General features: G+C 39.8%; 1 protein-coding gene across 2 annotated transcripts in view; it reads right to left on the bottom strand.

Annotated features, from left to right (window-relative positions):
• Nucleotides 1-2,184: 2,184 nt before the first annotated feature.
• hars (histidyl-tRNA synthetase) overlaps nt 2,185-14,311 on the bottom strand; it is a 32,176-nt gene continuing 20,049 nt past the window's right edge. For both annotated transcript variants that reach the window (XM_060837435.1, XM_060837434.1), the window contains 6 exons: nt 10,778-10,871; nt 8,340-8,467; nt 6,795-7,055; nt 4,031-4,147; nt 3,349-3,495; nt 2,185-2,625 (listed from right to left, as the gene is read on the bottom strand). In XM_060837435.1, coding sequence (XP_060693418.1) covers nt 2,566-2,625; nt 3,349-3,495; nt 4,031-4,147; nt 6,795-7,055; nt 8,340-8,467; nt 10,778-10,871 — 807 coding nt within the window. In that variant the 3' untranslated portion in view covers nt 2,185-2,565. The remainder of the gene's footprint in view (nt 2,626-3,348; nt 3,496-4,030; nt 4,148-6,794; nt 7,056-8,339; nt 8,468-10,777; nt 10,872-14,311) is intronic.

Below are 14,311 nucleotides of genomic sequence, written 5' to 3'. Positions count from 1 at the left end.
CCAACCTCTGACCTGCTCTTGTCACCAAAGTATTTATATGGCTGGTCCAGCTCATTCTGTAGTTAACGGTAACCTCTAGGATGGTGATATGATACTAGACATTCAATGGTAAGAAGGTTAGATTGGAAAGTGTAGATATATAAAAGGTCCTAGGTGTTCTTGTCAATAAGTTGCTGAAGGCTAACATGTAGGTGCAATAAGCTTTATTAGGAAGGTGAATTAAATGTCAGCCTTTATCACAGGAGGATTTGAGTACAGGAACAGTGGAGCCTCAGTTCAATTGTTTAGAGCTTGGCTAAATGACATCTAGAGTGCTGAGTATTGTTTTGTTCTCCTTATTTTAGGAGAGATCAGTGACAGAAAGAATTCAACAAAGGTTCACCAGACTTATTCCTGGGATAGAAGGACTGTCCTGTAAAGAGAGATTGGGCAAACTGAACTTGTACCCAAAGACTAAGTTTTGAAGAATAAAAGTTGATCGCATTAAAACCTACAAACCCTAGACTAGGAGTTGCAGGTAAAGTCTAGGACAAGGCTCCCTAATCCAAAAGTAATGGGGACAGCCCCCTATTTTGGGATGAGGAAACTTTGTTTCAAAGTGTAGTGTTCCTTTGGAATTCTTACCCCAGAGGGCTGTGGCAGCTCAGTCTTTGATTGTATTTCAAATAGAGGATGATAGTTTTTTTCATTGAATTGAATCTATTGTCACGTGTTTTGAGATTATTAACGGCTTAAAGGGTTTGGGGCATAACATGCATAAAAGGAAATGATCATATTAAATGGCAGGTCAGGCTAGACAGGCTGATTGTCCTATTCCTGTTCTGATGTAAGGCCATTGAATTCAAAGAGGAGACGGTTAGATTTTCTCTTATTGGGAATGGTTATTGCCTGGCACTTAAATGATATGTTATTTATCACCTATCAGCCCAAGCCTGGATATTGCTTGGGTCTTGCTGCATTTGCTACAAGATGCTTCAGTATTTGAGGACTTGCAAGTTGTACTTAAAATCAGAAATGGGGACAAAGTTATGATAGAGGGAAAGTCATTAATGAAGCAGCTAAAGGTGGTTAGGCCTAGGACACTATGGTGAAGACCTGAGGGCTCTCTTGGTACAGTGGTAGTGTCTTGTGTTTGAACAGCAACAATCCTGCCATCCACATCTTTAAAGACATCTTTTGTGGTAGAGTATGAGACCAGAGAGGTCCCACAATTACTAGTTTCCATCATCGTTGCTGACCTAGCTTCTGAGTTGGGAAGTGGTTAACCCAAAGTGTGGGATGCTGGGCTTTTGTTTCTAATTCGTCCAAAGGTCATATCTTTTGGAGTGCAATACTAAACTTGTTGTTTAATGTTGCATCCTCCAAATTTGTGCCAGGGTACTCCCAGCTGTTATTTAATATTTCCAGCTTCCACCTCATTTTGCTTTTGGACACAAAATGGCCAATGTTCTTCAGTAGTAAATCACAAAAGGTTCTAATCCTTTAGAACATGAATGAACTATAAATATAGAATGCAATCAACATTTTATAACTACTCAAATATTGAAAATTTCCTATTCATAAAATAATGTTACATCTGTGACTCTCAAATTCAAATCCAAGGACTTCTGGGGCCCACAGAGACTTGTCAGTGGGTTGATGATACAGGACAGTCCACGCATGCTGAAAGTGGGCACCTGGCAGCAGCTGGTATTGCTTGTGCTCATCATTTCTCTGGGGCCCTTACCCAACCCCTTCACCCAGTGTCATAAGCCCAGCTGTTGCTAGGTTGTGTATTCCCAGTGCTCCTGTGTTCTTGAGCTTCTGCAGGTCTGTGCTCCACTGCCAAAGTTAGCTAGGCCCAGTCAGAAGCAGGTCTATCCATTGCACTGCTATTTGAGGTAATAGCAATATTCAAACCCTCTTCACATGCAGTACATTGCATGAGGGACCTATACAGAATTATAACAGATTAGGGGAATGATAGCAGAAGTTTATCATTACTAAAACAGGACATGTCAAAAATATTTGAATATCAATGTCTTATAACACTAGTAGAAACTGTTTCAATTTGTGATTTATGTGGGATGGTGTAATTGGTCAGAAATGGCTGTACCTAGAAGCAGAAAAGCACAAAGCAGGAATATTTACAGGAAATACAGTTTCTTCCTGCTTGTTTGGATGTTCAAGGTGATTTGATCAGACTCCAGAACAGATTAGATTTATTTGCTGTACAGATTCATAGCCAACCAAAAGCATCTAACACAGGGGGATGATTCAATATTTTAAGTCAATAAACAGACTGAAACTTTGCCAGCGTGCTTTTTTTATTGGCTGGCCAACAATTTCTAGCCTCCCTTGTCAAACATGATTGAGATAGAACATATACTCTAGAGTACGGTATGAGTAAATTCCAAAAAAAAATGTTTTTTCTGTTTCATACTGCAAACAGAGTGGTGATTTCTTGTTCACAGTGCATATTGACGAACAGTGGTTCAGGTCAATGATGTAGCATGGTATTCCGTGACACTGATCAATGTGTAGCAGAGATTCTAAGGTGAGACATTTTACATCTTTCAGAAGAGGTTAGGACTGGCAGGATCTCTTCTTGATTTCTTCTATCAGATTTACTCTTGCAACAGCAACCTGCAAAAGATAATCCAAAGCCAATTATCAATTCAATTTGCAATTATAGGAGACACTTATAATACCAATTACATTTACAACATTTAAAATAAAATATTGTACTTTCACCTGGCTGCTTATATTATCTCACTTAAACTACGTTTACAAAAGGTTCATGGATCATCACAAATTTGGTCACAAAATTATACATAAATAAAACCTGTAAATCACAGACACCTCTGGGCCTGGCATCAGGTAGAGGGTCAAATGGGTTCTTCTTGTTCCTATTTCTTATGGGAAGAAAGCAGAGTTAATATTTCGAGTTTAGTGACTCTTCATCAGAATGTCAGACTGGAAATGTTATCTCTGCTTTCTCTCTACAGATGCTGCTGAGTTTCACAGCAACGTGTTTTTTATTTCAGATCTCTAGCATCTGCAGCTCTTGGTTTTATCTTATGTCTTTACATTCCACAAAACCCTCTGTTGCACTGTATCAATATACATGCCCTGTGTTTTAAGGTGTAAAAGGATCCAATACATTGCAGGCTGTCTGTGAGTTGTAATGTGTGTCTGTATGTTTTAGCTTGCACATTATTGGAATCTCTCAATATGTATCTTTTTTTACAGGAGTCCATCATTTGGGTACATTTGTTTACAAAGGTTCAAATGTATTGAAGTATTTTGTGCACAGAAATGTAGGAAAACAGTTACCATTTTTTGCAGTAATATCTTTATTTAGCTAACCTCCTCTCTTGTAGAAACAACTCGAAGTTTGACAACCCCATCTTGGAGTTCTTGTTCTCCGAGTATAGCCACCAGGGGAATTCCTGTCTCTTCACAATACTGCAGCTGGTTCAGGAGCTTTGGGTTCTTCTTGTAGGTGATTTCTGCCTGCAGGATTACACAATACACAATTCACAACTGTAAATACCATGGAATGGATTAACAAGAGGCTGCTCAAAGTTGGCATTGGTAATAAATCTGTTGGAGTTTCATTGCAGTAATCGTGTTAGAAGAAGCATTAAAACATTGGGGTTCAACAGTACCTAATCATCACTGAAATGGTTTTACCCACTAGGGCTGGCGAGTTCCTAGACAAATTCCAAATTCTGATCACTTACAATAGAATCCTACACTCTGGCAGAATGCAATAATTACATATGGAATAAACTTGCAGTGAGCCGAAGGGAGCTGATCACCATTAGATGAAAAAAATTGTACTCTTAAATTTTATTGACCTCCTCAGCACCTTTCCCCATCCCAAAGACGGTGATCCTTATTGATAAATGTGCTGAAGGGAGTAGCTTCCCCATCAATCAAAATCCTTCATTATTTTCAAAATCTCTGCTGAATCTCTCCTTAACCTATAATTCCTCTACTTAACTCATCAACCCCATCGTTGCTACATTTGCAGCAGATCACAAACCTTAATCCCATGTTTCCAAAGCTCTCCCACCAATTTCAACCTCTCTTCCAGAAGCTTCTTTTGTGCTGTGGCAACAAGGACCTGAGTCTCTGTCGTACGAACTTTCTGATCAGAGGCCTGGCAAAACAGAACAGTAGTCAACACACTGATCAGCAAAGTAAAGGATCTCAGGATATACTGTGAACAGATTAATGATCAGTTGCAGTTTCTGAATAAGGAGCAGGTTATTTATAGCTGAGATGAGAAGGAATTTCTTCACTGAGAGGATGGTGAATTCTCTGTCCCAGAAGGCTGCGGAAACTCAGTCATTGAGTAGGTTCAAGACAGAGATGGATAGATTTCACATTACTAATGGCTGTATAGATGGGAGCAAGGTGGAAAGGGACACAAACATTCAGTGACTGGGAAAAACCACACAATTCAACATGGGGCAGTATGAGATTATCCATTTTAATTGCAAGCAAGATTAGTGGAATATTTTCAGAATGACCATGAGGTTTTCTGAAATGACATTTAGGGTTCAGGTGAGGGAAGCAGTAAGTGTGATTGATTGAAATTAACCCTCATGAATTGTAAAAGCACCACCACTTCTGAACATAGGGCACCTTCACACTGGATCTCCAGATTTAGATTCAATCTGGGTCTAAAGAGGAAATCGAAGTTCCAGGAAAAGAAAGAGGTGAAAGGGAGAGTTTATTTTTAAAGCAATTTCCTTCATCAATGTAGGAACTCCACAGTACAATTATTTCTATTTAGAGAGAATAACATGTAATATTTTTCTTTGTCTGATAAGGAAGATCCTTCAGAACTCAGCAACAGTTTTAACTGAATGTCACTTGAAATGGAACCAAATAAATTTCAAAGCAGGTCACACAGAAGCAAGAAACCAGAAAGTCTGAGTGGAATTACACCCCATTGTTGATAAGTGTGAAAATTTGAACATCGTTTGTAAGGCAGAAAGCAACAAAGCATCGTCTGGTTGGTGGTGAGAAAAGCCCTCTCTGTCAGATCAATCCAGTATACCAGGAGTCTCGGAGTCTGTGCCCTCAAGGCTTTACAAAGGAGGCTTGAACAAATATATCGTGGTCTTTGTCAAGGTTTATCAGGTGGTTGTGGAGAACAGCTTGTGGAGCACAAACATCAACTGAGCCAAAGAGCTGCCAAATCAATAGAAGAAGCTCTTTGCTAGTTTTCCAGTGCAAAGAATTACCTGCAATCAAATGTTCAAGGCTGGCACATATAAAGCTCCAGGACTGCAAAATCACAATGGGTGAAAGCACCAGCTAATGCCTTTCAGCCATTGCCAACAGAGGGGCTGGCCATTGCTAACAGAAGGGCTGGAAACTAAGTAAAACCCCTCAGGTTGCATATTTGACACGTGATGCGTATAGTCAATATTAACTGTAATCTAAATGTACTGAGTAGCAGATTATTGGAAAAAACTGATCTTATTTTCATTTTATGTAATGTAAATGGTGAATGGTATTATGTGCACTTTTTATAACATTTGATGAATAAAACATTTTTGGAAAAATAATTTTTCCTAAGGCAGAGTAATTAAAAATCTCTGATACTAACTGAGACGAGACCAGACATTTCTGGCAAAACTCAGCAGGTCTTAGAAAGAAGGTAGAGTTAACATTTCAGGTCCAGTGACCTTTCTTCAGAAAGTAGGTGCTGAGGGTATTGCTAGCTCCTTGTCCTTCCCCATTTTACTTGATTTTACAAATTTCACGGGAGATGGTAACATGGTGTTAACGCTACTGGACCAGTAATCTCGAGACCCTGGCCAATGCTGTTCGACCATATGTTCAAATACCACCACAGTGACTGGTGGAATTCAAAGGTAGGCTCAGTAATGGTGGCCATGAAACTATCACCAACTGTTATAAAAACCCAACTGGTTCATTAACGTCTTTTAGAGAAGCTAAATTTAGCATCCTTACTTGGCTTGGCCTGGCCTACATGTGACTATAGACGCAAAGCAATGTGGTTGACTCTCAGTTGTCCACTGAAATGGGCAATTAGTGGCATTGTCAGTAATGCCCACATAGCATAAACTAAACAGAAAAAAATTCTGCACTAACTGCATTGGTGTGAGACTACAACCACATAGGTCTATAATGGGATAAAAAGATAGCTCCTCTCATTCATAAATGGTCACTGGAGAGCCCAGCTGTTTGTTTATGACAATCCAATAGCTACTTGTTAACACTTTATCAATTGTCAGTTCTTTTTACTTCCAGACTTTAAAGAAACTACATTCAAATTCTGTTTTTCTTTGGAATACAGGACTCTCAATACTAGCACCTAATTACTGCAGCACCAGTGAATAGGATAAAAACAGGTGGTCACATTTGAAAAGCTAACCAAAAGGAGACATAAAGAGTACACTGACAAACTTAATGCCCGTTTTATCGAAAATAAATACCATAAACCAAAAATCAAACTGACCAGGTATCAGGATCAAAATTTAGTGTCAAACCATTAAAATATATAGCTTCCAGAAGGTGAATACACTGAAAATAACAAAGTGTCTCTGGTCTCCCAAGCAGGTACACTTTATTAGGGGTGCAATTCAATCTAATGCATGAAATCTGATTTGAGAACAGCCACACTAAACTAAAGGAACTTGATGGAAAATGGAAGTTGCAACCCTGACTGAAAAGTGAGGCAACAGGTGTAAAGTGTCAAAGTAACACAATGCTTCTCATCTTAAATATCCTTTTTTGCTGTAAATGGCACAAGGGATCAGTTGTAGTACCTCCATTCTCTGTTCCATTATGGAGAATATCCTTTCAATCCCAATGCTGACTCCCACGCATGGCACCTTCCGATTTTTGGGATCAAACATTCCAACAAGGTCATCGTATCGCCCTCCAGCAGCTACACTGCCGACACCAACTGGTTCACAATGTTCGATCTGTTGCACCTGGGTGTCAGCCTGATTCTGGACCAGCACAGCCTCGTAGATCACACCGGTGTAGTAGTCTAAACCTCGAGCTAAACTGAGGTCAAAGACAACCTGAAAAACAGAAATAATTATTGTCAACTCAAAATCAATATAAAATGAAATTTGCATGCATCCACAGCCACCAAAATATTTTTTGTAATAAAGAATCTAAACAAAAGTTTGAATCCTTCTTACACCATTTATCAGATCCATATTTTATTTCGAAGTGTGCTAAATAAATTAGTAGTAGATTAAATGCGGTTGCTATTTGCTGCTTTAGAAGCAAGATTCTCAAAACAAGTGGTGAAAGTGTGTCGGAGAAAATACATAAGAACTTACTTAAATGTAAGACGTTTTCAGGGCGGTGTGCACAGGTTACCCAACAACCATCACTTCATCCCTACACTACTGTCTAAGGACAATAGCAAATGCAAGGTGACAATGAACCTTCAAGTAAATTTCACAAACATATAAACTGGCCTCCCTTTAATGCTTTTTATCCGACTTGTTGTAAACAAGAGTTCAAACAATGAACTGCGAGTCTATGAGAATAGAAGTGGTACAAACAAAATATTAATGCCAGCAAGCTAATTCCTTCCAATGAACAATGTACAATTTCCACCTTGAGGGGAAAACTTTCTTGTTCATATATCAGAGTCATAGAGATGTACAGCATGGAAACAGACCCTTCGGTCCAACCCGTCCATGCCGGCCAGATATCCCAACCCAATCTAGTCCCACCTGCCAACACCCAGCCCATATCCCTCCAAACCCTTCCTATTCATATACCTATCCAAATGCCTCTTAAATATTGCAATTGTACCAGCCTCCACCGCATCCTCTGGCAGCTCATTCCATACATGTATCACCCTCTGCGTGAAAAAGTTGCCTCTTAGGTCTCTTTTATATCTTTCCCCTCTCACCCTAAACCTATGCCTCTAGTTCTGGACTCCCCAACCCCAGGGAAAAGACTTTGCCTATTTACCCTATCCATGCCCCTCATAATTTTGTAATCTCTATAAGGTCACCCCTCAGCCTCTGACACTCCAGGGAAAACAGCCCCAGTCTGTTCAGCCTCTCCCTTAGCTCAGATCCTCCAACCCTGGCAACATCCGTGTAAACTTTTTCTGAACCCTTTCAAGTTTCACAACATCTTTCCGATAGGAAGGAGACCAGAATTGCACGCAATCCTTTAGAATAAAGAAAATTACAACATTTCTCTCAAACGGATGTAAATGAAAATTCCTATATTAATTCCTATGGGTTACATTCCACAAATGATAAGGTCATCAAGGAGAACCAGGGGTGCTGACCTGAGCATTAGGTTATATTAGAGTATACAGCTGAGCTTCTTACCTTGTCTTCAACACCAAGAAATGTCAAATACTCAAAGAGCTGTTTCATGTCAGCTAGACCTTCCAAAGCCACCTTGCTTTGTGACAATTTGTCATCCTGCAGCAGCTTGTCAGCTAACTCTGTTGCACCTGGAAAAGACACGGGATTAGTTTCCCTGCTTCATGAAGGAATAAGTAACATAATTGATAAAGAAAAAAAATGACTACATTACTGATGGTTTACATCACTGACTCAAAACAGGTACCTGACTTTAAAAACTGAGGGAAACTGTGATATAGCGATGGTGTCACTGAATGAGTAATCCCTTGGCCCAGATTAATGATTTGGGGTGGAGGTACCGGTGTTGGACTGGGTGGACAAAGTCAGAAGTCACATGACACCAGGTTATAGTTCAATAGGTTTATTTGAAATCACAAGCTTTTGGAGCAGCACTGATTTCAAATAAACTCATTGAACCATAACCTGGTGTCACGTGACTTATGATTTAATGCTCTGGGGACACAGGTTCAAATTCCAAAACAGCTTGTGGAAAGGAAACCTGTTGACTTCATCTTTTTCACCCAGAGAGTGGCAGATGTATGGAATGAGCTGCCAGAGGAAGTGGTGGAAGTTGATACAATTGCAACATTTAAAAGGCATCTAGATAAGTATATGAATTGGAAGGATTTTGAACAAAGAACAATACAGCAGAGGAACAGGCCTGCATCAACACATTTTGCTTTTCCATACTAAAACCATCCTTACTTACAAGATTTGTATTCCTCTTTTCCCTTCCTATTCATATATTCATTTGGGTGATTCTTGAATGCTGCTATTGTGTCTGCTTCTTCCACCTCCTCCGTCAAAGTGTTCCAGGCACTGACCATCCTTATGGTGAAAAAGACTTGCCTTGCCCATCTCTTTTAAACATTCCCTTTGCACCTTGAACCTGTGTCCTCTAGTAATTGACTTCCTGGGAAAAAGCTTCATTCTTTCCACCCTATCCATGCCATTCACCATCTTATAGGTTGTCCCTCAATTTCCTGCGTTCCTGTGAAAACAAATCCAGTCTATCCAAACTTTCTTCACTGCTAAAATCCTCCATACTAGGCAATATCTTGGTAAATCTTTCCTCTACTCTCTTCAAAGTATCCACATTCTTCTGGTAGTGTGGTGACCAGAACTGTTCAGAGGGTTATGGGTCAAATGTTGGCAAATGGGAATGGGTTAATTTCGAATATCTGTTCGGTATAGTGGTGTTAGAACTGAAGGGTCTGTTTACATGCTGTATAACTCTCTGACCTGGTCTGGCCTAAAGGTGAGTCTGGATGCACAGCAATGTGAGTGACTCTTGACTTCGATTTCAAATGGCCTAAGACCACTCAGCTGAAGGACAATAAATGCTGCTTTGCCAGCAAAACCCATTTCCCATAAGAGAAGGATAAATAAAGTTTCAGTTTAACTTGAAAATTTGTGCAAAGCTACTGTGGTCTGAGCTTTGTATGTGTCTTTTACTGAAGCAGCTTTGTCTATCCGTATAGAAAAATTCCCCATCAAATCACAGTCATATTTCTTACCGCAGGAGTAAGCATGCAAATGGGGCAGGCACATTATCTGTATTTACCAACATTTATTTGACAACGGGGACAGTACATATTGTGCTTATTACCTACTGCCTTTCTTGAACAGTAGTGGAACTCTTCCCATGTTCGGGCCAAAATTGTACAGAGTAGTATATATATATATAAAAAAAAGTCTGGTCGTCTCATTATCGGTGACACCTTGCAGCATGCCAAACAGAAACAGTACGTGCCTGAACACCAGTGGCTATTTTTCAAAAAGTGGTCCACTGACTGTGAAGCATTCTTACACCCTAAATCCGTAAATATGTGTTTGTTCCTTAAACCAAAAGAGAAAATGCTGGAAAACCTCAGCAGGTCTGGCAGCGTCTGTAAGGAGAAAAAAAGAGCTGACGTTGTGAGTCTAACTGACCCTGAAACGTCAGCTCTTTTCTCTTCTTACAGATGCTGACAGATCTGCTGAGATTTTCCAGCATTTTCTCTTTTGGTTTCAGATTCCGGCATCCACAGTAATTTGCTTTTATCCTGTGTTTGTTCCTTGATTTTTTTTTACAAGCTAACATTGTTTTTATTCCTGTTAACTGCTGATGAAGTATCTGTGGAGAGAGACAGAGTTAACATTCCAAATAACTTTTCTTTGGATTCTTCTTCAGTAATTCCAAAGAAGAATCATATCAGATTTGAAATGTTAACTCAGTTTCTCTCTCCACGGATGCTGCTAGACCTGCTGAGTTCTTCCAACATGTCTTTACTTCAGATCTCCAACATCCACAACATTTTGCTCTTGCTATAAGCATGCACTTAGCACAAACTTATGGAGATTGATATAGCTTTGAGGACTTCAGTTAAAAGCACTCTATATTAAACAAATAAGCATACCATTAAGCTGAACATATTCTCCAATTTTATCAGCAGTTTCTGGAGAAAGACCCTTCTCTGCAACCATTTCATTCTTCACTTCCTCCCATGGCAGCTACAAGTGAATATCAAACAGGAAATGTGAATGCACAGAAACCTGGATGTAGTGACCAATGCAGAATTGTTAAAGAAATAGTAAGAAATAAAATAAGATACACATATAATAAACACATTTATTTTGTGCGTTATTGGCTGTCAATAAAGTGCCAGATTAATGTTTTAAAATAAATCAATGGAAGGCATGAAAAAAAGACTCCAAATGCTTAGCTTAGCTGAAAGAGACAAGAAGTGCAGCATCACTCAATTACATGAAAAACTTTACGCAGCATCACCCAACTAACAGCAAAAGGTATATTATTTTAATTAAATAAACTTCATAACAAAAATGCCAGGGATAAATGCAAGCCAGGTTTATCAAGTCTACCAGTGATTCAGTAAACTACACTCTTTTACTGTACTGAACTGATGGTTTAGGTCAGGGAGATTTGATCTATAATTGATGCTGACTAGTTGAGTTTAGAGTTAAGACATCACCCATTGAAAACAGAAAATAAGGAGGGTGTGTCATTAAATATATCCAAGACTGAGATAGACAGATTATGCAAAATGGGAGGAAAGGAGTTAAGGATCATCACATCAGCCATGATCTCATTGGGTGATGGAGGAAATTCAAATGGGCCAAATGATCTCCTAAATTTAATGGTCTTCAGCCAGCATTATGCTGGGTCCAGAGTAGTTGCTGTCAATGCTTATTGAGATCACAATAAGAAACAGAGAAAGAAATCAGCCAGATTTTCCAAATGTTGAGCTCTATCCAAAATCCATTTGATGAGCCAAGAGTGATTTATAGCACAGGAGGGGGCTAGTTGGCCCATCAAGTTTTTGCCATACACACAAAGGTCATTAGGTTAAAGGCAGCATCATTTTCAAAATTTAAAAACCACAAACAGTATCAAAATTTAAATCTGGATCACTTTAATCATGTTTTAAAAGGCTACTTTTTTTACTTTAAGATAAATTCAGAGCAGAGAGATACAAAATTAAGGTGCTGCTTAGAAGATAATGCACTTCAGAAGCATTTGAAGTTTTCCTGCAATACAAGTACATCAGAAGGTCAATTCAATTTGGGAGGTTAATTTGCATTGAATTTCTCTTGCGTTACCAGGTAAACAGAAAGAAGGAAGATAAGGATCCATTTGCATCTGACAGGACATTTATCTGACCATGAAGATCAAGGCAATTAAAACCAAGGGCACTTAAAGTTCCAGGATTTCATCTGAACCAGGCAATGATAAACCATTTGATAAAGATAACAAATAAATCCCAGATGAAAAAAGTTTATTTATTTCACTGCAATTAAAAATCATGGGAAAATTCCCAACTAGGGTGGCCTATCATTACATTATCTAAATTCTTATTACTGAAGCACAAATGTATAAAGGAATGGTCATAGTTTAGGAGAATATTTCCAAACATCTGGGCCAGCCTGTGACTCTGCAGATAGCATGAAGGCAGCAATTGTGAGTTAAAGTCCAGTTCTTGGACTTTGTTTTTATATTCATTCATGGGATGGGCTTTGCTGGCTTGCCAGCATTTGTTGCCCGTATCTAGTTGCTTGAGGTGTGGTGGTGGTGCTGCAGTCCATATGCTGTAGGTAGACCCATAATGCCATTAGGAAGGGAATTCCAGGATTTTGACCCAACGAAAGTGAAGGAACGGCGATATATTTCCAAGTCAGGATGGTGAGTGGTTTGCAGGCTAACTTCAGGTGGTGTCCCCAGGATCTGGTGGCTTTGTTTTTGTGATGTAAGTGGTTGTGGGTTTGGAAGAGCTGTCTAAGGATCTTCAGAGAACACCACCTCTCCTCCTTCAGTCACTCTGGCCTAGCCATGGACCTGGAGCCTTGGCCTAGCATGTGATGTCGGCCCAGAGGAGTCAGCCCAGCATCTACTCCTTGTTTGCCAGGAGACCCTAGGCTAGGGTGGAGTTGTGTCTGGCTTGACCTGGTGTCGTCACAGCCGCCTAACAACTCCTTCCTCACCCATCACTCTCCAAACCCAAAAGAAAACAAAGAAAAAGAAGGAGAAAAGAGAGAAGAAAGCCGACAGTAGCGGATGAGCCCCTGGCTCAGCCCAACTACTCTGCCACCACCTTTAAAAATGTCAAGTTCAGTTGAGTTTCTGGTGTATAATAAGCTCAAGGATGCTGTCTGTAGCAGGGGAATTCAATGATGGTAACACAATGAATGTCAAGTGCTGGTGCTAAGATTCTCTTTTATTGGAGATGGTAATTGCCTGACATTTAACATGATGATAGTGTTACACAACATGATGGAGGTTAATATCAATGAGAAGGTGAGAGATTTCCCTTTCACAAGTGGTGGTTACTCTTATCAATGTCATGCATTGATGCATCTGCAGCCAGCAGACTGGTAAGGATGAAGTTAAGTATGTTCTTCCCTCTTTCATAGACCCAGTCTAGCAGTTATGTCCTTTAGGATTCAACCAGCTCAATCAGTAGTGTTGCCGTTGAACTACTCCTGTTGGTGGATATTGAAGTCCCTACCCAGAGTATATTTTGCACTCTTGTCAACCTCAGTGCTTCCTCCAAGTGTTGTTCAAACATGGAGGAATACTGATTCATCAGCAGAGCACGGACAGTATTGGACAACCAGCAGCAGGTTTCCTTGCTCGCGTTTAACCAGAAGTCATGGAGTCCAGAATATATGTTGAAGACTCCCAGGGTAACTCCCTCCCACTGTACGCCATTGTGCCCTCACCTCTGCTGAGATATATCAAGGGATGGTGATGGTGGTGTCTGAGAGATTGTCTGTAAGGTATGATTCTGTGAGTATGACTATGTCAGGGTGTTGCTTGACCAATTGGCAAGACAGCTCTCCCAATTTTGACACTAGACCCCAGACATTGGAAACAGCTTTCTATGGTTGACAGGGCTATTTCTGCCATCGTTGTTTCCAATGCTTAGCTCAATGCCAAGTCATCTGTCCAATTTGATTTCCTTGTTAAGACTTTGGAGCGATTAGTACAACTGAGTGGCTTGCTTGGCCATTTCAGAGGATAGTTAAGAGTCAACTGCATTTCTGTGGGTCTGGAGTCATATGTAAGCCAGACCAAGAAAGGATGGCAGATTTTCCTCCCTGAAGGACACTAGTGAGCCAGACAATCAATAATAGTTTCACGGCCATCATAAGATTCTTAATTGCAGGTAGTTTTTTATTGAATTCAAATTCCACCATCTGCCATCTCAGGATTCGAACCTTGGTTTTTTAGCTAATAATCTAATGATAATGCTGTAAGGCTATTGCATTCCTACTTGAGCACAAAAATCTGGACTGACAGTCCAGTTCAGTGCTGAAGGGGTGCTGTTCTGAGTAAGCTTCTTACTCATTTGGGAGAGAGCACAGCCAGAGTGACGGTGTTTTTGGGAATATGAAACACCATATGAATTTATATTTATTTTTCTCTCCATTTTATT

The sequence above is a fragment of the Hemiscyllium ocellatum genome, chromosome 16 (genome assembly GCF_020745735.1).
Source record: "Hemiscyllium ocellatum isolate sHemOce1 chromosome 16, sHemOce1.pat.X.cur, whole genome shotgun sequence".
NCBI lineage: Eukaryota > Metazoa > Chordata > Chondrichthyes > Orectolobiformes > Hemiscylliidae > Hemiscyllium > Hemiscyllium ocellatum.
This window is presented reverse-complemented; position numbering and strand designations above follow the sequence as displayed.